The 23,807-nt window shown below is 40.5% G+C and overlaps 1 protein-coding gene across 1 annotated transcript; it reads right to left on the reverse strand.

Moving 5' to 3' along the window:
* Positions 1–225: 225 nt before the first annotated feature.
* LOC128651912 (toll-like receptor 7) lies at positions 226–9,408 on the reverse strand. Its single transcript, XM_053704877.1, has 2 exons — positions 9,278–9,408; positions 226–4,208 (listed from the first exon to the last, which is right to left on the reverse strand). The coding sequence occupies exons 1-2, from the start codon at positions 9,287–9,289 to the stop codon at positions 1,053–1,055; spliced, it is 3,168 nt and encodes a 1,055-aa protein (XP_053560852.1). The 5' UTR covers positions 9,290–9,408; the 3' UTR covers positions 226–1,052.
* Positions 9,409–23,807: the final 14,399 nt, after the last annotated feature.

Consider the following 23,807-nt stretch of genomic DNA (forward strand, 5'->3'; position numbering starts at 1 on the left):
GGAGGGGCTGCAGACTTGCACGTGTGTGGAACAGAAACACTGCTAATCAAGGTAGTATGTCTCCATTTAAAGCCAATACCTGTTTGAATTACCTATTTCAGTCTCCGTTATTCTCCCTGATAGGATACACTGAACTGCTCTACTTGTTGTTGTTGCAGTCTACACTCTCTAGCTTTATGCTGTAATAAGATCTGGAGTGAGTGTTTGCCTAAATAGATATGATTATATAATAGGACTGTCCTACTTTATCATCATATCTGCTTAGGCAAAAACTCACTCCAGATCTTATTACAGCATAAAGATAGAGAGTGTAGACGGCAACAGCAGCAAGTGGAGCAGTTCAGTGTAGCCGATCAGGGAGAATAACACCAGTGAAGATTTCTAAGATGGAAAATGTTTTTACTACATTGGTTATGTATATTCTTTACTGATGCATAACGATTTTTTTTTCATTTTACATCTGCAGTCCTAGGATAAAGAATATACATAACCAATGTAGTAAAAACATTTTCCATCTTAGAAAGCTTCACTGGTGTAATTCTTGAATTTTATGCACCACCGCCACCTGCTAGCTGCAAGTAATATAGCAAGCAATAAAATTTAATATTATGATTGTGTGTGTGTATGTGTGTTATATATATATAGATAGATAGATAGATAGATAGATAGATAGATAGATAGATAGATAGATAGATATAAGTGGGAATTGTGAAAAAAACTAGGCTGATATTTTACCACATAGGTATTTAATACATTTTTGGTGTGATAAATTTTGTAAAATATATATATATATATATATATATATATATATATATAGAGAGAGAGAGAGAGAGAGAGAGAGAGAGATATATCTATATATATATATATAGATATAGATATATATATATATATATATATATTGAATATACTGTGTGTGTGAGTGTGTGTGTGTGTGTATATATAAAACTATTTTACATAACTGCTCCGTGAACCCCCATTTGAATAACCCACGAGCCTCCACTGGATGTATATTTTTGATCTGGTACCTAAACACAAAATTAAAATAATAATTCCTATATACTCTCTTTAAAAAGCTTATTATATGCCATCTGATTGTCTGTTGATAAAGCATTTTTTAGGCAGTTCCAAAAGTATTTGTGTGATTTAGGATTGGAAGGCCAATATAAGACAGAGCTTCCACACAACCTCTTTCTCAGTCTTAGATATTTTGAGTTCTGCAGTGTTTTTTCAAGAAATATCAAAATGATCACGTCAACTTTTTCGTCAATAAGGCGTTGATGTGCTATATAAAATGCTGTCCTGAAATGTCCACTTTTTATGAATTTGTTTGTTAGCACAAACACAGTTTTCCGACTGAGATAGATTGTTTCTGAAAGATTATCCAAAAAAGGTTGACCTGGAAGCCAGTCTCTATCTTCAAAACACAAGTTAAATATTTTTTCACCTTGATTTTCCAGAATTTCAACCAATTCATTCCAAACCCAATCTGACACTTCAAGATCCTTTGTATCATACATAACTAAGGCATCATAACTTACTTTAGGTAGAGATTTATATACATTAAACTTAGCTTTAAAAAAGTGGTAAATATACCAAAAATCCCAGTAGAAGAGATGGCTTGAAACACATATTATCATTAAGGAAATAATACATGAGGTGAAAAGTGCATATAAAACTACATTGCAATTATCCTGTTCACAAGTATAAAAATCTAATAGAACCAGACTTTGTCCTCTGTGGGTTCCAGGCCCAGCACATAAAACATCACTTACTAGTTTTGGTATTGTCACTTTTGTCTGATTTATCCAAGAGACAAGCCATACTGCATCACAGTTACACTTAAATGGGTTTCCATGCAGAAGTAATTGTTCAAGATTATTCAAAACATCTTCAGGAAAACTGGACTGGCCAATATATTCAATCTTGTTGTTACTAAGGTCAAGATATTTTAGTGTAAAAGCATCCTTAAGAAAATGAGTAGATAAGTATTTAATTCTATTATCACTTAAAATAAATTTTTTAAGAGATGATGTGCAGTTGGATAACTCTCGAGGGACAGTGGTCAAGCAATTGCTACTGAGATCTAATACTTCTAGTTTTTCTAAAAGGTAAAGCTTTCCCCAGTTAAAAGTTTTAAGACCATTTTTAGCCAGATTAAGATTCTTTAGATTAGGAGGCATACCCTCAAATGCACCAGGAGGGACAAATGCTAATGAATTTTCTGAAATATCAAGTATTTTAAGCTTAGTCAGTTTTTGGAAGAAACCAAAAAATCTTGAATCTCCATCTTTCCATAAAACATCTAAATGGTTTCCTTTGAATTCCAAAGTAGAAAGTGATCTACTAACCATTTCATTGTTTGTTGCACTTGAGATTTCATTCCAGTTCAGCATTAATTTTTTGAGCTTATTCAGATGTTTTGTAAAATTGAGCATATGGGTTATTCCTTCAGCTAAAAAGTAATGCTTGTTGCTACTAAGATCCAGTACTTCTAGCTCGGTGAGCTCTTGAAATGCGGTTGAATGCAAAAGGTCAACTCGATTGTTAGAAAAATCTAAATATTTAAGATTCTTTAACTCTTTAAATTCTGTACCATTTAAAGTCTGACTAATGGCATTCCCTGATAAGTTAAGGCATTTAATAAAACTAAGGTGTTTGAAGTCTGCTGATTTGACAAAAAATATATTGTTCTGACTTAAATCTAAAGTTGTTCCGTAATTTTGGCAATCCTCACCAACAAACATGAGAAATGTTGCATCTTCTTTTACTTTAGATCTGCAACTCCGCCCATGTTCATCATATCGGAAATAATGTACATCCTGAATTGTTCTATCAATGTTATTAAGATAATGATGACCAGGAGATGTCCAGTAATTTGAACAAGAATCCAATGTGGTTTCCCCAGATGGAGATATTTTATTATTGGAAAGACCAATTATTTTCAAAGATTTCATTTTTTCAAACAATGTAAAATCAGCAGCTTTAATAAAGTTTGTACCCATATCCAAAACAGAAAGATTCTTTAAGCTAACCAAAGGTAAAAGACTTCTGTTATTCAGTTTCTGAAAGACATAGCCACGGATTCTCAGACTTTCCAAGGAGGACAAATTATAAAATAGTTTTGAAAGATGCAACTCTGCTGGATATTTTTGTAGATCAAAATTGAAGGAGAGATCAAGGACTTTAAGGTTTGGAACAGATTCCAAAAATTTAGCCTCTGCAATTTCACTGGCCAGAAAATTTTGGGACAAATCCAGCTCATGGAGATTTTTTGTGTTCCGAAACCAACTCTTAGAAATTTTGTAAAGAGAGTTACTTTGAAGGCGAAGAGTTCTTAAGTTTTTTAAGGAAGCAAAAGCATTAGAATGTATTTTTATTGGATCATTATTTGGACAAGGAGTACATGGAAATGGAGAATTGTAGCAACGCGGACAGTTGCCACTCAAATCAAGAATTTCTAAGTTGTATAAATGTTGAAAATCTTGGTCACTAACTGATTCAATTCTGTTGTTATATATATAAAGTTCTTTTAAACTTGAAGGCAGTCCTTCTGGAACAAATGATAAATTATTTGACTTCATTGATAACACTGTTAATTGTTTTAAATCTTTGAATGCTTCTTTTTCAATTGAAAATGAGACATTACAAGGGTTTCGATAATAGCAGTTCTGTCCAAGGTACAACATTTTAATATTTGTTAGCTCTGATAAATTTGTTCTCAAAATAGAAAATATATTATTAGCTTCTAGACTTAAGAGAGTTAAGTTAGGTGGAAGCCCTCTGGGGAATTCTAAAAGCTGATTGCCATCCAAATAAAGTGCCTTTAAATTAAGAAGTGAAGAAAAGCTTCCATCTTCAATGGACAGCCTTTTGGTACACACATGATCTTTTGGTCCAAGAATAACAGGGACACAATTGCATCTGAAATCAATCTCAACTAGGTCAGTGAACTGAGCAAATGACTGGGGTGCAACCATTGGGATATGATTGATGGTTAGAGTCAAGTTGGTAACATTACTGGGAATTCCAGATGGAATAGAGGTCAAGTGCTGATCGCCGCAATCCACAATGACATAAGGTTCTGTGGCTTCAACTGTCACAATGCAAGGCAGGCTTTTAGGAATCCAGTTGGCTGTGTGCAATCTTGAAAATAAGAAGATGCTGCTGAGAAAGAGGAACTGCACTCTTGAAGTGCATAGACACAATATCTGCAAACAATATAAAGGTTTATTAATAACAGTAAGCATTTCCAAACCATTCAACATATGAATCACTACTACAATAAATAAATGTGATCTCTTTTGATTTTCATACTAAGGTTTACTGTTCCATTTATCTTTAAGTACAGTACACCATTACAGTTAACATGCAGTATGTTTTGCTTGGAACATTTGTATTAAAAAAAATATATTTTTTCTAGTTATGTATAAGCAAAGTATTTTAAATAATTTACTATACTATACAACATACAATACATACAATAGTTACTAAAGTAATATATAGGCCCCTAGTTATCAAGCCGTCAACCTCAAATACGCTGGAATTCTGCAGCGTATTTGTGGCGAGGCTGATTCGCCTTAGTTATCAAGCCCTTTACACCGGCAAAAGTAGAATTTTGTGACGTAAGCTTCGATCCGCTGGACTCAGTCCGACACAGATTGATTCTTACATCACTCCAGATGTTCTGCACACAAGTTCGGCACAATCTGACTACTTTTGCTAGTTATCAAAAAACTAGCAGGTACGCTCGGCACTTTTCCGGCCCAGCGTATCTGGTTTTCAAACCGCGGATCCCATAGGAATCAATGGGAGTCTGACCATAGCGAAAGTTCATGTTCGCTGCTGCCCAACATCCCATTGATTCCTATGGGAGCTGTCTACACCTAACACCCTAACATGCACCCCGAGTATAAACACCCCTAATCTGTCCCCCCCTACACCGCCACAACTAAATAAATGTATTACCCCCTAAACCGCCGCTTCCGGGGGCCACCGCAAGCTACATTATACATATTAAACCCTAATCTGTCCCCCCTACACCGCCGCAACTAAATAAAGTTATTACCCCCTAAACTGCCGCTCCCGGAGCCCACTGCAAGCTACATTATACATATTAACCCCTAATCTGTCCCCCCCCCTAAACCGACGCAACTAAATAAAGTTATTAACCCCTAAACTGCTGCTCCTGGAGCCCACCGCAATCTACATTATACATATTAACCACTAATCTGTCCCCCCCTACACCGCCGCAACTAAATAAAGTTATTAACCCCTAAACCTCCGCTCCCAGACACAGCCGCAACTATAATAAATGTATTAACCCCTAAACCGCCCCCACCTATATTAAACTTATTAACCCCTAATCTGCCCCCCTACACCGTCGCCACCTATAATACATTTATTAACCCCTATCCTGCCCCCCCTACACCGCCGCAACTATAATAAAATTATTAACCCCTAAACCTAAGTCTAACCCTAACACCCCCCTAACTTAAATATTAATTAAATACATCTAAATAAATTTAACTCTTATTAAATTAATTATTCCTATTTAAAACTAAATACTTACCTTTAAAATAAACCCTAATATAGCTACAATATAAATAATAATTTTATTGTAGCTATCTTAGGATTTATTTTTATTTTACAGGCAAATTTCAATTTATTTTAACTAGGTACAATAGCTATTGAATAGTTTTTAACTATTTAATAGCTACCTAGTTAAAATAAAGAGAAATTAACCTGTAAAATAAAAACTAACCTAAGTTACAATTACACCTAAAACTACACTATACTTAAATAAATTATTACTATTTAAAACTAAATACGTACCTGTAAAATAAACCCTAAGATAGCTACTATGTAATTAATAATTACATTGTAGCTATTTTAGGATTTATATTTATTTTACAGGTAACTTTGTATTTATTTTAGCTAGTTAGAATAGTTATTAAATAGTTATTAACTATTTAATAACTACCTAGTTAAAAGAAATACAAAATTACCTGTAAAATAAATCCTAACCTAAGTTACAATTAAACCTAACACTACACTATCATTAAATTAATTAAATATATTACATACAAATAACTACAATTAAATACAATTAAATAAACTAACTAAAGTACAAAAAATAAAAAAGCTAAGTTACAAAAAATAAAAAAAATAAGTTACAAACATTTAAAAAATATTACAACAATTTTAAGCTACTTACACCTAATCTAAGCCCCCTAATAAAATAACAAAGCCCCCCAAAATAAAAAAAATGCCCTACCCTATTCTACATTAAAAAGTTACCAGCTCAATTACCTTACCAGCCCTTAAAATGGACTTTTGCGGGGCATGCCCCAAAGAAAACAGCTCTTTTGCCTGTAAAATAAAAATACAACCCCCCCCAACATTAAAACCCACCACCCACATACCCCTACTCTAACCCAAACTCCCCTTAAATAAACCTAAGACTACCCCCCCTGAAGATCATCCTACCTTTAGCCGTCTTCAGCCAGCCGACCACCGATGGAACTGAAGAGGAGATCCGGAGCGGCAGAAGTCATCATCCAAGGGGCGCTGAAGAAGTCTTCCATCCGATTGAAGTTATCATCCAGGCAGCGTCTTCAATCTTCATCCATCCGGAGCGGAGCGGAGCCATCTTCAGACAAGCCTACGCGGAGCCATCTTCTTCCACCGACGACTGAACGACAAATGACGGTTCCTTTAAGTGACGTCATCCAAGATGGCGTCTCTCGAATTCCGATTGGCTGATAGGATTCTATCAACCAATCAGAATTAAGGTAGGAAAAATCAGCCAATAGAATGCAAGCTCAATCTGATTGGCTGATTGGATCAGCCAATCAGATTTTTCCTACCTTAATTCCGATTGGCTGATAGAATCCTATCAGCCAATCGGAATTTGAGGGACGCCATCTTGGATGACATCACTTAAAGGAACCGTCATTCGTCGTTCAGTCGTCGGTGGAAGAAGATGGCTCCGCATAGGCTCATCTGAAGATGGCTTCGCTCCGCTAGATTAGGTGTAAGTAGCTTAAAATTGTTGTAATATTTTTGAAATGTTTGTAACTTAGCTTTTTTTATTTTTTGTACTTTAGTTAGTTTATTTAATTGTATTTAATTGTAGTTATTTGTAGGTAATATATTTAATTTATTTAATGATAGTGTAGTGTTAGGTTTAATTGTAACTTAGGTTAGGATTTATTTTACAGGTAATTTTGTATTTCTTTTAGCTAGGTAGTTATTAAATAGTTAATAACCATTTAATAACTATTCTAACTAGCTAAAATAAATACAAAGTTACCTGTAAAATAAATATAAATCCTAAGATAGCTACAATGTCATTATTAATTACATTGTAGCTATCTTAGGGTTTATTTTACAGGTAAGTATTTAGTTTTAAATAGGAATAATTTATTTAAGAATAGTGTAGTGTTAGGTGTAATTGTAACTTAGGTTAGTTTTTATTTTACAGGTTAATTTCTCTTTATTTTAACTAGGTAGCTATTAAATAGTTAATAACTATTTAACCCCTTAAGGACCAGCGACGTACCCTGTATGTCGCTGGCCTTTTTTTGGGACTTGATTATTTTATAGCGCGGTCTTGCCACCAGCGTTGAGACTGCTCTATTCCACAAAGCCTGCTGGAGGGAGGGCATTAATAGCGTGTACTTGCTAGACTTGTGCTATTATGTCCTGAAAAAAATCTTAACAACCAGCGACATACAGGGTACATTGTGGTCATTAAGGGGTTAATAGCTATTGTACCTAGATAAAATAAATTGAAATTTGGCTGTAAAATAAAAATAAATCCTAAGATAGCTACAATAAACTTATTATTTATATTGTAGCTATATTATGGTTTATTTTAAAGGTAAGTATTTAGTTTTAAATAGGAATAATTAATTTAATTAGAGTTAAATTTATTTAGATGTAGTTAATTAATATTTAAGTTAGGGGGGTGTTAGGGTTAGGGTTAGACTTAGGTTTAGGGGTCAATAGTTTTATTATAGTTGCGGTGGTGTAGGGGGAGGCAGGATAGGGGTTAATAAATTTATTATAGGTGGCGACGGTGTAGGGGGGCAGATTAAGGGTTAATACGTTTAATATAGGTGGAGGTGGGGTCCGGGAGCGGTGGTTTAGGGGTTAAACAATTTATTTAGTTGCGGCAGGGTCCGGGATCGGCGGGATAGGGGTTAATAAATTTATTATAGGTGGCGGCGGTATAGGGGGGCAGGATAGGGGTTACTAGGTATAATGTAGGTGGCGGTGGGCTCCAGGAGCGGCGGTTTAGGGGTTAATACATTTATTATAGTTGTGACGGGGTCTTGGAGTGGCGGTTTAGGGGTTAATAACTTTATTTAGTTGTGGGGGGCTCCGGGGGCGCCGGTATAGGGGGTAGAACAGTATAGTTAGTGTGGTTGCTTAGTGACAGCTTGTCAATAAAGCTGTCAAAAAGCCGAAGAGCAGCGAGATCGGATGAGTGATAACTATCACAGTCCGCTGCTCATCGCCCCGTACTTGGTGCGCGGCTTTTTGACAGATTTATTGATAACTTTGGCGAGATTTTTCAGGTCCGCGGCGGCGATGCTAGGCGAGCTTAGGCGGGCATATTGAGCCGGCGAAGGCAGGTAAAGTAGACACGTTGATAACTAGAGGCCATAGTATATGTATAGTATATAATAGTTACTATAACATAAAAATCATAATTTTACAATCTTGTAAAATAAAAACAAGTTATCCAATGCTTTCATTTAAATTACAGCATAATGTAAATTAAATTATTATGTAATATAGCAAAAATTATAGCAAAAAAAATAGATCAGTGATCTCTTAAAAAACCAACATACAAACACACACAACATGGCAGAGAGTTCATAGCTAATTGTTTGTATTGCCTGAGAATATATGTTGCTCTCCAGTCTTGTATAATTAACATATGCCTTTGTGACATTTTTTGGCATGAAACATATGTAGATAATAGTTAACAAAGGTAATAATTCTGAATATTTTCAGGTATGAATGATAAAAGGCCACTCCTTTGATGCATATTACAAACTAGTGAAGCAGTAAAACATAACAATTCTATATATACAATTAATTTAAAATATATATATAAAAAAAGAAACCTCATTTTATAAATGATTGCCAAACTATACCTATATTAAATAAGCAAAATAAATTATATAATTTGCAATGGATTTAATTTGTTAATTTGGAGAAATACAAACTGGGAAATAAATTCTTGAAAAAGTAAACTTTCACTTACCATTTTATACATTCCGAACAAGTGCAGATGAAATTCTTGAAAAAATAGCGGAAAATGTAGCAATCTTTCAATAATTAAAAATCAGGAACTGTTAAGCTTCTCTGCAGCAACAACATCTTTCAAACCAAATATCAAATGGCATAATAACTTCCTCAAAAGCAAGTGTTCAACAATAAAGTTACATGTAGCGTGTTTTCACCAGTTGAAAAATAAGGAAGTGTTACGTTTTCTTTTTTTGCATTTTTAATTAACTTGTAAACAATTTTCTAAAGTCTCAGAAACACTTTAAAACAATACATTTCCTTTGGATATTTTGTAATTATCATTCAAAGCATATATTTATCCAATAATAATATGATTTTACATTTAATAATATTTATTATATTTGATGTTTTAAATATGATTTAAAGTATCTTGTACATTGCACAGCAACATAAATAATAACAATATATTAATAAGAGACTGCACCTTTTCGAGCACTTGGCATGTTTCATATGACTCAATACCCTGTGTTAAATCTATGCAAACACTGGAGTTATTTTAAAATATATAATAGATAGAGATAGATAGATAGATAGATAGAAAAATAGATAGTCCAGAATGAAAGGCACTCACCGGGTCTTTAGTGTCAGACAAATTCTTTAATAAGGTAACGTTTAGGGGGCACAAACCAACATACATAAAATCAACATTGCTTACCTAACCTAAATAGATCCGTGTCCCCCACACGCGGCACTGCCAGCATTGTACCGGAAGTCCTGGCAACCACGTGTTACACTATTAAAAAATAGAGAACAAAAAACTGGCACAGTGTTTATAAACTTAGGAATTACAAAAGGTATCGATAACCTTGGTGCTGCCCCTAGTGGTTATACTTAAGCCAAGGGTAGGGAGAAGGTGGGACAAAAAGAGGGGTTTATAGCACTCACATTCCTATTGTAGTTACACCCTGTATCTTAACAGTGGATAGAGTAATGATGATGGGTAATAAAAACAATTAAAGTTTATTAAGTTAATTAAAAAACTAGTGGGGACCACACATTCCCCCTGACACTATACAGTGCAAAGATAGATAATAGAGTAAAAACACAAAAAAGGAGCTAAGCCAATAAACGTACCAAAGCCCTGGGGTATATGCCCCCCTGTATTCCTGGCCGATAACTGGATACCTCGGCTTCAGGTGACAGGAGCAGAACCCCAAGACAGAGAATTGGTACGAATGGCTGGATAAAAAAAGGAAGGAGATAGAATCCCTAAGTTGCAAGGGACCTTATGGGTTCAGGGAACCCCAAACAAGCGCGTTTCAGCCGTGGAGCCAGCCTTTCTCAATGTTTAATGCAAAAATTATCAAGCCGAATGACCGAGAGCGGCTTCTATTTGTACCGCACCCATATCCTAGTTGACCAATCTGATTACTGTCTACTACACACCCCTGTTCCTCGCCAATCAGAGTGTTGTATAGAGCAAGGGAGGCGGGTTTGCTCAGATTTGCATTAAACATTGAGAAAGGCCGGCTCCATGGCCGAAACGCATTTGTTTGGGGTTCCCTGAACCCATAAGGTCCCTTGCAACTTAGGGATTCTATCTCCTTCCTTTTTTTATCCAGCTATTCGTACCAATTCTCTGCCTTGGGGTTCTGCTCCTGTCACCTGAAGCCGAGGTATCCAGTTATCGGCCAGGAATACAGGGGGGCATATACCCCAGGGCTTTGGTACGTTTATTGGCTTAGCTCCTTTTTGTGTTTTTACTCTATTATCTATCTTTGCACTGTATAGTGTCAGGGGGAATTTGTGGTCCCCACTAGTTTTTTAATTAACTTAATAAACTTTAATTGTTTTTATTACCCATCATCATTACTCTATCCACTGTTTAGATACAGGGTGTAACTACAATAGGAATGTGAGTGCTATAAACCACGTGTTACAGTCACACGTCATCGGTTGTCATGGTAACTGGGACACAACTCTGCGATCCGCTGTGAATTCTACCAAGTGCAAATCTTAAAAACAAAAACAATTATAAATGGGGGGCGGAGTTAGCCGCCATTCAGGTCAGACGTGTGTGAGTGGAGCTCTGTGCATTAGCTCTGCTTTCTTAACATATTGAGATATTTATTGAGCTTCCACCAACTCCAAATCGACATTTTTACTCTACTAAGACATGCCCCAACTATATTGCTAAGTTTGGGAAACTTTTCTCGCCTTTTGAGGAGTCTTGGGGCTGAGAGACTACAAGAGCTGCAGGATGTCTCACTACCAAGATTGCTGGCTGACACCTAAGGACTCGTAACACACTGCCTTCCCACAAAGGGGGTAAGGAGCCGTAACTACCGGAGAAGCAGCTAGTGGGGCTTATCGAGAGGCGGACAGACAGCTGAGATCAGCCGAAGTTTGGAGGTCCGCCAGCCTTCTGCATGAAAATTTACTTGGCGCGAACGGCGGCCATCTTTGAGGTGAAGCGAAGCAGCGTCATCGTTATAGCCACAGACCCACTGAGGATACTTGCGGAGGACCCCTTCTAACGAGACTCACTTAGGCTAAGCCTGTACACCAGGACCCCAACCAGGTCTGTACCTATTACCCTGTGGCGTTACCTGTTTGGACTTGACCTTTCAGTGCCGCCTACCCTATCCTGCTGCTGACTAAACTGAAGATACGGACATCCGGAGGGTCGGGGCTCCGCTCCGGAGCCGTTCCTATCACCCCTGGCACTAAAGGAAGAGGCCTTACTTACTAAGGGGGCTCCGGTCTCCTTGTGACCCCTTGGGACTTCCACCTCCCGGACGCTCGCGGTATACAGCCGCTCCCAGAGACCTACCTCATTGCTGCAGGGGCCTGCCATCCTCGGTGAGTGTCTCACCCTCCAGACTGGGGTTGCGCCTGTCAACCGGAGGGCGCCCCCGGCATTAAGCAACACACCTACACAGTACCGGTGGAGGACTGCTTTTCGGCCGCCATCTTGACTGCGGCCTACCACTAGGGCCGGTGCTGTGGGGAAGAGCTGTCCCTTTGGGCGGATCAGACAAAGCCTCAGAAGGTAAAAAGTTATTTTTTAAGTATTGGCCACACAGCTGCTAAACTCCGGTGGGGCATATAATTAAAATCACTACCTGGCAGGTCACTCCCTGCACGGAGTACAAGTGGAGCTACAACCTTAAGCATTTCAAGCTTACACAGTGAGCCATAAACACCAAATTTTGAGCTCAGCGCTCATCTGATTTGCCACCCTTAGACCTACCCAACCGCTGATACCTTGCCAGGGCAGCCACTTATTGCCATCTTCACTGTGGGCCAGTACATATCTATCACTACAACCAATATCTTGTATAAAGTGATCCTGCATATTGTCCCTAATCAAGCTGCAACTGTGACTCTACAGGTCTCTCCCCTCCCTTTCCCGCCGGCCCAGATTGCCTGCGGGTCATACCCCTATACCTTCTCCCACATCGTCCTGAGGGGACAACCCCCCAGGGGAGAGACCAGACCAGAATACACGTTCCAGTTAAAACCATTTCAGCTCTTAGGCCTTAGGGCCCAGCTCTCAGCCGGCTTAGCCTCAATTTATATGTGATACCAGGAACTGTATAAAAAATGTGCTAACCTCCTGCACTGATGCCTTAGCCCCAGTCGGCCTTGCAGCAGATTTCTTTATAGTGCAAAACAGTCTTTCCCTTCTTCCACTATTTGCCTTCTATATCTCATGCCACTACAACTGCAAAAGTACAAGATGCCGCAATCCTTTAAAAGAAAACAAAACTCTCACAAAACCCCAAAGAGAACAGTGGCAGACCACTTCAGCCAACACGCATCCAGGCAACAATCTGGCTCGGAAGAGGATGCCTCAGACACAAGCAGTCTTAATGATGCTCGCATCAGAACAACTCTATCCCAGGCCACAGGCCGTTTACAGCACCAAGATGCCGACACTGATAACAACTTAATGGACTCTATTAGGTCGCTCCTGGCCTCGCACCACGATTCCCTCTCCAAGAAGTTTGATAAGGGACATGCAGATCTGAAAAGAGACATAGCCCTTATAGGAGAAAGAACTAAAGCGTTGGAACGCAAACAGGAAGATCTCAGGGTAGATCACGGCAATCTCTTAGATTACTCACAGAGTCTGGCAGAGCAGATCACTGACCTCAAGCTCAAACTTGCAGATCTTGAGGACAGGACTCGCCGCAACAATATCAGGGTGAAAGGTATCCCAGAATCTGTCCCCCCACAGGAACTTGAAAAATTCCTCCACGACTTTTTTGTTGCAGTCCTTGGTCAGGAGAGCGAGAAAGAGATGCTACTTGATAGAGCCCACAGAGCCTTGAGGCCGAGGACGGCTGAGGGCGATAAACCAAGAGATGTTGTCGCCCGCCTGCATTATTACACGTTTCGAGAGAAACTTCTGAGGGCCCTGGCGGGGGACAAGTCACTCCCAGAGCAGTATGCTGACATTCAGGTATTCCAAGATCTCTCTCCCCACACTCTCCAGATCAGAAGACACTACCAACCCTACACTAAAATCTTGAGAGACAAGGGCATTAAATACAGATGGGGTTTCCCTGTTAAGCTCTACATCAATAAAGATGGACAGCAATATGCAGCATCCTCACCTCAACAGGCAAGGGAATTACTCCAAAGATGGGGCTTACTGCCACAAGATCCTCTGATACCACCCCAAGCAGTTGTACCTGGTAGAGGCCTGAGAGCATCAGCCCCTGAGTGGGGCTCCCTTCCACAGAGACCCAGCAGTGACCAGAGAAATACCTCAATATCTAAGACTAGAGACGCTCCCTCGTGAGATACTCCATCCTGGTCACTGCTCTGATGTGCATATGATTATCTCCCCAATTGGGGACTTACGATTGAGAGACTCTCTACTACTACAGAGACTGACTCGTGTGTACCGAGGGTACACGAAGATTGGTGAGACTGCTAAGACATAATGGATGTCCTCTCTTCTTACATTGTTGTTACATTGTTGTTCTCTGGTTGTCTCTCCTCCTCGTCTTCCCTCCTCTCCCTTCTTGTTTCTCCTTTCCCCTTCTTTACTACACCACTCTTCTCCTCTTCCTCCTTTTTCCTCCCCTCTCTTAATCTACCTCCTTGTGCCTGTATTTATTCGTAAATTGTACTTAACTATTTTGTTCAGGTCAGTCAAGTTATGTGTACCCTGGGACTTACTATGTTCTAGCACCCTACTCAGATGATCATTGCTTAGTGAGGCACATGCCCTAACCACATTGAAGTGATATCCCTCGGTAGTAGAGCGCATTAACAACAGCTCTACACTCCCACTCTAGTCTGCCCACCCCCTCTAGATTAGTTAGTGCTGTGCAAGGGAGCTAACCCCCACCCCATTTTTACCCCAATGCTTTGATGCGCACCGTCCAGAGTTGCGCTTGCCTTAGTCTTTAGTTCAGAAGAATAACTAACCTGTAACATGTACAGTAAATAACCTTGCACCCCCGCCCTGGGTAACATACCCCCGAGAATTAAAAAAGAATACACCTGTTTGAAGACCCCTGCCCCTCTAAACCATAATTGCTGAGGTAGTCGTCTTTCTTCTTAATAGGAAAGGCAGGAGTTGGATCAGGGGAACATTCATATGGTATTCACCTCCCGTTCAATAGCAGCCTAAGTCCCCAGACCTATTTAATCCCTAAATTGGCCCTTCTGGTTTGATGGTCATCATTATGTGATGTTATTTGTACCTAGGTTGTTAATGTTTACTCTGTTCTTGTTTTTATTGTTAGTTATGTATGTACCTCAAGTTATATCAGAAGTACAAAAACCAATATCTGCTTAGAGTCTTCAACCTGGCGACCACTAGGTCCCCACGTTGATGCTGTTACAACTGATATTTATGTATATACCTCTCAGGGGTTAGATGGCTATCGTCAGGAGTCGCACACTTCCCAATCCCCATCTATGACCAATATCTCTAAGGTTAAGTACATCATTTATAGATATTCATAAACATCCCCAATATATGCCCCATCGACTGTGTAGATCTCATACCATTTATACTAACAGCCCCCCCCCACTGGTACCTGATCCCCCAGGAATTAGGTTAGCTCTCAAATTGGGGATCGTCAGACTTACATGTGAAACTAGCTCTACGGTACAAGATCGACACCCCTCCCAAGCTAAGCCCCTGCGAACTGACGATGGCCATCTTATATCGACTGTTTGCAAAGATGTTGATGTTGTTTATTGTTGCCTTTTCTCTTTTGCATTAAGCTCTTTATTCTACCTCCTTTGTACATAATAGTAGAAAATTTGGGGCCTGAGACACCTTCTCCTACACGGGTACCCCGTATGCACTCAACCTCTCCTGAGGAGACATTATAGATGGAGAACCATACATACAGCCTAACACACGAGTATTCCATTCCACTCTCTCCTTCAAACTTCATTCTTACAGAACTGAGATTAGACTTCCCGTACCTCAATTTCTCTCTTAGCCTTATACCAGAGATAGTGATATGCACCTATTACAGTAACATAATACAAGACCCTCGCTTACAGCGAGAAAATTGCAATAGTGACTGGGGGCGTGGGCGAGGGGGGAGGAGGGCTTTTTTCTGGCTCCCTCTCTCCCTCTCTCTCGCTCTCCCTATTCTTGCACGTTTTAAACTGACCGACTGGGGCTCGGCTACCTTTGCTGGCCTCTCCCCCCCCACACACCTATAGTTGTGCTCTCCAACTGTTAGTTGCGAGATCACTCATTGTGATAGTGTTTATATACACATCAACATCTGCTAGTAGCGTTTGAGCATCAAGACGTCCTGTTCGTGGCCTGAAGTGCCCCAACCCCTGGCTCCCCCCTTTTCCCACCCACATCCCCTTGTCCCCACTTATCTGCGCTACCCGCACTAAAACCTTCCCCCGTACCCGCAACTGAGGTCCTCATTGACTACGCTGGTGGCGCCCGCCCATACAATGGCTCCCGTTTTGGCTGCCACCCTGAACGTCCAGGGACTTAACTCGCCTACCAAAAGGAGTCTTCTGTTTAATTACCTATCTGCCCACAAAATACATTTAATGTTTTTGCAGGAGACCCACTGGGAAAGGGGCTCTAAGCAGCCCAGGAGTTCCCCTTTATATCCGGTCTGTGAAATTGCCTCCTATACGGAAAAAAAGAGAGGAGTTGCCATATTGATCCACCGTGATGTTACTTGTACGATTGACCACATAGAACGAGACCCCGAGGGTAGGTTCCTTATCCTGGTCTGTGTCCTGAATGGAGCCCTTTACACGCTGGCATCCATTTATGTCCCGAATACGGGACAGATCCCCTTTCTCCGAAAATTTTTACACAAGCTAGACTCAATCAGGAGAGGACATCTCTTGATGGGGGGCGATCTGAACCTGGTCTGGAACCCGGTACTAGACAAGAAAAAAAACACAAACCACCCAACAGACCGTAACCTAATTTCTCTGTCAATGGCCTTCCGACGGCTCATGTATCAATTTGGACTGTTTGATGTATGGAGATGCCTAGCTCCGACTGAACTAGACTACACACACCACTCGGTGCCCCACAATTCATATTCTCGGTTGGATTATCTGCTTTGTGACTCATGGACACTTGACAACTTTGCCGTATCAAAGATCAGGCCCTGTCCGTGGTCAGATCACGATATGGTCAGTGCCCAACTCTTGGCCTTACAGTCCCCTGACTGTAGGCCGTCTTGGAAACTCCCAGACCAGTGTCTCGCAGAAACAGAGGTTCCACTCCTAAATGAAATCATTCTAGATTTCTTAACACACAATGACACTGGAGATACGAGTCTTGAAATAGTCTGGGCCACCCTTAAGGCGTATCTGAGAGGCCATTTCATAAAGAAAAAGGCCCAATGGAAGGGGGTCCATAAGATTCCCTTATCAAAACTGTATACCGAACTAAGATCCCTGGAGATGGCCTACAAAAAAGCCCCGGACCCCGCTCTTGCCACCCAGGTGGGTGCAATAAGGGCTGAGATCAATAAACGAGAGCTTTTAAGAGTGCAAACCAACCTATTCAAATTGAAACAAATATACTACAGCAAAGGGAACAAAGCTGATAGGCTCTTAGCTCGCAAACTTCGTAACAGGGCGGTCGCCAGTAGGATCCCGGCCATCAATTCAGCTCGGGGCATGGTCTGCTCTCCTAGGGAGATTGGCCAGGCCTTCTCAGACTATTACGCTGCTCTTTACGACCTAGACAGCGGTGCCAATGACCCACCGATGAGCGGTGGAGAGTTGGGGCAATTTCTAACCAAGTTGCGACTACCACAGCTGAGTGAGGAGTCTGTTGCAGACCTCGATAGACCATTTACCTTAGAGGAAGTGAAGGCTGCCGTCCTGTCCCTTAAACCTCATAAGGCTCCTGGTCCGGACGGCTTCTCCACCCTCTTCTACAGAACCTTTGTGTCTCTTCTCTCTCCTCTTCTGCTCCGACTGTTCAATGATGTGGCTAAAAGAGGAAAGATGTTAGGGGAATTCCTGGAGGCTACTATTATGACCATCCCTAAAGAAGGGAAGGACCTCAGGGAATGCGGGAGCTATAGACCTATTTCCCTCATCAATGTGGACATCAAGATATACTCTAAAGTTCTTGCGATGAGACTAGGGAAACACCTCCCCTCTATAATCCATCTAGACCAAGTCGGATTTGTTCAAGGCAGACAGGGCTCTGACAATACCCGTAGACTGCTGAACATCTTCGCTGAATCGCATGACATGGGCTTGCCCCTTCTCACCCTGTCGTTAGATGCCGAAAAGGCCTTCGACAGGGTGAGATGGGAATATATGTTTGAGACTCTGAGAACGTTTGGGGTCCCGCTCTCGTTCTGTGGGGCAGTAGCGGCCCTCTATACCCTCCCCACAGCTGTGGTCAAGGGGTTGGGCTTTTGCTCCCCTAAGATACACATACGAAATGGGACGAGGCAGGGATGCCCCCTGTCGCCACTCCTTTTTGCGATGGTCATGGAGCCATTGGCGGAAGCCATCAGACAGGACACCCAAATTCAAGGTCTGTTGCTGCACGATTCAGTTCAAAAAGTGGCGCTATTCGCGGATGATCTTACACTTTTCATCACAGAGCCGACCTTATCGCTCCCACCGCTGATGGCACTTATTGAAAGATTCGGTATGCTCTCTAACTACAAAATAAATGTAGCCAAGACGGAGGCGTTCCCGATTCATCTGGACCACCTAGAACAGAGAGCTTTGCGACAGCAATACTCTTTCAAATGGTCCACCAAAGGTATCCGGCACCTAGGTGTCTTCTTATCTTACGATAGGGAGACGGTCCTTCATGAGAACTACCACACCTTGTTGAAGACAGTAGACAAGCACCTGAGAGCAAAGAAATATGACGAACTCTCCTGGATGGGTAGAATTGCGGCCCTGAAAATGATGCTACTACCCAAGCTAACATACATTATGCGATGTATTCCCCTCCCAGTCCCAGATAAACTTCTGAAAAATTTTCAGACCCTATTTAACAGATACGTCTGGAACAACAAGAAACCCAGAGTAGCGGCCTCAATCTTACAGTCCCCCCTAGATCAGGGAGGGCTGGGATTACCAAGTGTGAAGATGTACTATGAGGCGGCTATGATCTCTCATGTCTCTGCTTGGGGACGAGACCTTCCCCCCACGAGATGGAGGGACCTGGAACAGGCTTCATTACCTGCCTATATAGATCTGGCTGATTTGTTGTGGTTTCCCCCGCATCTTGCCACCGCTCACACCATCTCTAACTCAATTGTTAGAGGATGCCAAATGCTATGGTATAAATTGCGACACCACGCTCAGATCGCCCCCCATCCTTCTCCTATCCAACCTGTACTCCCCATACTTCAGACCCTTCCCAATATGAGACTGAACTTATGGCGGCAGGCCGGAATTTTGACAGTAGGCGATTTTTACGTAGCAGATCGGCTTCTAACGCAAGAAGAGATGGTGGCAAACTTTGAGGTCCCGCGGCAACTGACATTTGAACTTCTAAGACTAAGATCTCTACTAAAAGCCTGGGGATTCCTGAGTGATGCCCCACGGCCTCTTACAGCTTGGGAAGCGCGATGGAAAACGGGCCTTCAGACCTATAAACCCCTCACGGCACACTATCGATGCCTACTGGTTCCCCCCGTAATTCCTAAGACGAGACATATGCTCTCCTGGGAGGCAGAGCTGCAGATGGTATACTCACCTAAGAAATGGACATTGGCTATTGCTAAAACCAAGGCCGCCTTACACTGCACCACGATGTACAAACTCTACTTTAAAATGCTCACTAGGTGGCATCTGGTCCCGACCAGATTGCAAACCCTCTACCCTAATCACCCTCCCTACTGTTGGAGGAACTGTGGTGGCATTGGCACCCCGCTACACACCTGGTGGACTTGTCCTAACCTAAAGTCACTCTGGGATAGGACCAGTAAGATCTGTGGTTTGATGGGTCTCCCAGAGATAAAAGACTCTGGAATGGCTCTTCTACACCTCGGTTTGGAGAAAGTGCCTCCGCACCAGAGAACCCTTCTTATATACATACTCACCTCAGTTAAAATGGCAATTGCCAGGAACTGGAAAAAAGTGCACCCCCCAAAGTGGCAGAGTGTCTTGGAATACCTGAATTATGTCAAGTCCATGGAAGACTATGTCTACAGAGTCCGGCGCAAGTCGGAAGCTTTCTGTCTTGTTTGGGAACCCTGGGAAGCCTACCTGCAGAGTCTCAGAACTAAATCCTAGGACTCCCTGCCCCTTAGTATCACAGGCCCTTGATTCGGGTCCGGGATGATCTGTCCACCCTCCTCCCCCCTCCTTCACCCCCCCCCCCACTCAATGAGCCCCCCCCCTCCCCCCCTCCCCTTACATACTATCCTCTCCCCCCTCATAGGGGGTACTTTAGCCCACGATACCGCAATGATTGAAGCTTGATTTCACTTCTTTGGAGCGGTGGCCCTCGTTGGCCCTAGCATCCGCTCCATTGCTTATACAGGCAATACCCGCATGATAACTAGCTACTAGCGTAATTCCGCTTTTAAAGAAAGCAGAACAAAAGGCGAGAAAAACGCCAAAACCTTAACCTACCAACCGACAACGATTCTCCCAATCTGTGAACACTGCTATTCACTCCTCATTTCACCTTCCACTCAGTTATAGTTTGATCTTTAGGTCTATTAGGAATGGAGATGAACGCCTGATTAAATTATGCAATATTTATGTCATTTTAATGCCATGTGAGATATCTTTTTTGTGATTGCTGTGTTTACCTCATATCTGTAACATTTCAAAGAATTGTGATAACTTATGTTTATAATAAAAATAAATTTTTAAAAAAACAATTATAAATACGGTAATACCAAACTTGAAAGAAGGAGGACATAATCATAATAATGCTTAACATACAATACAAACATTAGTGTATTCATCTCATATGATAAAGGCTAACCAATCACACTAGAGGGGCATAAACATATCTTATGCACATGTCCTAAGTCGGCCATTCTGGTATGACCTCCTGAAATCAATATAAATTGTTGCATAGGAAATTAGCACATCTAGGCAAGTATCCACCTTTGCTTTTACCCAGTAACACTCCATATACACTGTTACCAATGCACAAGAGGATTCTGGGTATGATATGCAAATTAGATATCCAACATCTCAGATTTTTTGTTTCATATTGTGCTAACACACAGTGATTCCCTAATAGGGAGAATGCAACAATACAGAAATCACCACTAGAACTCTTCAGTAGCAGATAGATTTCTGATTGCTGCTTAGGTAAAGCTCATTTCAGGGTTAAAATAAAAATTAATTAAAATTATGGTGAAGATAAAAGTCTGAGATTAAAATCCTCCATGCCTCACAAGTAATTCAATATAAATTGTTACATAGGAAATTAGCACATCTAGGTAAGTATCCCCGCTTGCTTTTATCCAGTAACACTCCATACACACTGTGACCAATGCACAAGAGGATTCTGGGTAAGATATGCAAATTAGATATCCAACATCTCACAAGAACGAAACAGGCTGTCTTGTGGAGATTTCTGTATTGCTACATTCTCCCTAATAGGGAATCACTGTGTGTTAGCACAGTATGAAGCAAAAACACTGCAATGTTGGATATCTAATTTGCATATCTTATCCAGAATCCTCTTGTGCATTGGTAACAGTGTATATGGAGTGTTACTGGGAAAAAACAAGCGGGGATATTTGCCTAGATGTGCTAATTTCCAATGCAATAATTTATATTGATTTACTTTTGAGACATGGAGGATTTTAATCTTTGACTTTTATCTCCACAATAATTTTGATGTATATATATATATATATATATATATATATATATATATGTGTGTGTGTGTAAGAAATTGGGAAATCCTAGCATCACTCGGGTAAACCTGACATTACCCAAGTGGCTGTGGGTAAAGCCCGATGTAACATGATAAATCTTCTCAGAGTGCATTGAGTCACTGCATCAAACATACAGTATATATGATGCACTGTAATTCACACATCTTCACTATCTTTTTTACCTCCACCTGGGGAAATCATATGCATCATTAAGGGATGTTTAAACTCTTGCTTGAAAATGTAGACTTCTTGCTTTCAACTTTTAAATGAAGGATCCCCTATTTCTCTAAGTGGTGGGTGGCATTGGCTCAGAAAGATCAGCCCATGCAGAAGTTCTCATTGTGAGTGGCATTATCAAACACAGTGCTATCAGTGATTGGGGATGAGCAGGGGACCTATGTAGCTTGTTAGAAATTGGTATTTTAGAAATGAATATGCACACTTCATTTGTTAGAACTAATCTATATAACATGGCACTTTAGCTTCATAAATTAAGCAGGTGTGGAAATGTTGTTCAAGTTTCATTTTACCATGAAACAAAAGTGAACTGAAGCATAGCAAAAGCAATTCTAGAAACAAAATATGCATTGCTGATGCAAAATAATGTAATCGTCTTACAGACAGAAGCATTTTTGTGCCATCATTTAACATATAAAAAGTGTTTTGACACGAAGAAACAGATTAACTTAAAACTAAATATAATTAAACAATAAGAATCTTAGTAGTTTATTTGTTAAACAAATAAAGATTTGTAGGATAGAGCCTCTATCATGTTTAGTATAAGAACATTATGTAAAGCAAAGGAGAAGTTACTTGTCTGGTCTGATTATGCTTCATTAAGCTAAATTTTACTTGTGGTTAGTCTCTGAGAACAAAGCAAATGATTTTAGTTACATTTGAAACAACCCACCGAGCTTGTTTTAAAAAGTTAAAAAAATTGAACATCTATCTCTGACATTCTTTTGTTAGTATTAAGCCTTAAATGTCTATAGCTGCATGAGGTGTCCAATGCATTAAATAATGTTAGCATGAAAACAATAATTAAATATACAAAAACACATAGGAAACACATTTGGAAAAAAGGAAAATGTGGTCCAACAAGAAAAGATCCTTTACCACCCGTGATATTTTAATTTGGCCTAAAAGAACTTTGAGAACTTTCTTTTTTGTGTACATTGATTCCCAAATCCTTGAATCCAGGTATTAAGCCTGAACAGAGAAGGCTGCTGTCTTAACACCCAAATACAGCATTTCAATAAAGCCCATTTATGGAACTCTAATGTTCCCTCTAATTATTTTGAGGACTGTGTACAAATATTTTATCCTGTGCAATTTGTGTCCAATTGACTTAAATATGTGCACACTTTATTCTTGAGTTTAATCAAACTTAAAAATACTTTAAAGATAATAACGCGCACACAGGTCTATAGTATTTCTCTCACACACATATACACAGATATGCACTCTCTCACACACAAACAGATATACGCACTCTCTCTCACACTAATATTCTCTCTCTATTATACAAACACATATATATGCACTCTCTCTCTCACTCATATACACAGATATGCCTTCTCTCTCACTCACACAGATAACGTATTCTAACTCACTCACACAAACATGCCTTCTCTCTGACTCACACAGATATGCTCTTATACTCAATAACACAAGTAGATTTGCCCACTCATTCACTCACTCAGTTTCACAGATATGCCGTCTCTCTTATGCACACACAGATATGCCCTCTCTCATGCACACACACAGATATGCTCTCTTGCATCTCACGCACACACACGTGTCCTCTCTCTTACTCACATTGACAAACAGATATATCCTCTCAAACACACAGAAATGTACTTTCTCTTATGCACACACAGATATGCCCTCTCTCATGCACACACAGATATGCCCTCTCTCATGCACACACACAGATATGCTCTCTCTCATCTCATGCACACACACATATATGTGTCCTCTCTCTTACTCACATTGACAAACAGATATACCCTCTCAAACACACAGAAATGTACTTTCTCTTATGCACACACAGATATGCCCTCTCTCATGCACACACAGATATGCCCTCTCTCATGCACACACACAGATATGCTCTCTCTCATCTCATGCACACACACAGATATGTGTCCTCTCTCTTACTCACATTGACAAACAGATATACCC

This window comes from Bombina bombina, chromosome 3 (genome assembly GCF_027579735.1).
Source record: "Bombina bombina isolate aBomBom1 chromosome 3, aBomBom1.pri, whole genome shotgun sequence".
Lineage (NCBI taxonomy): Eukaryota > Metazoa > Chordata > Amphibia > Anura > Bombinatoridae > Bombina > Bombina bombina.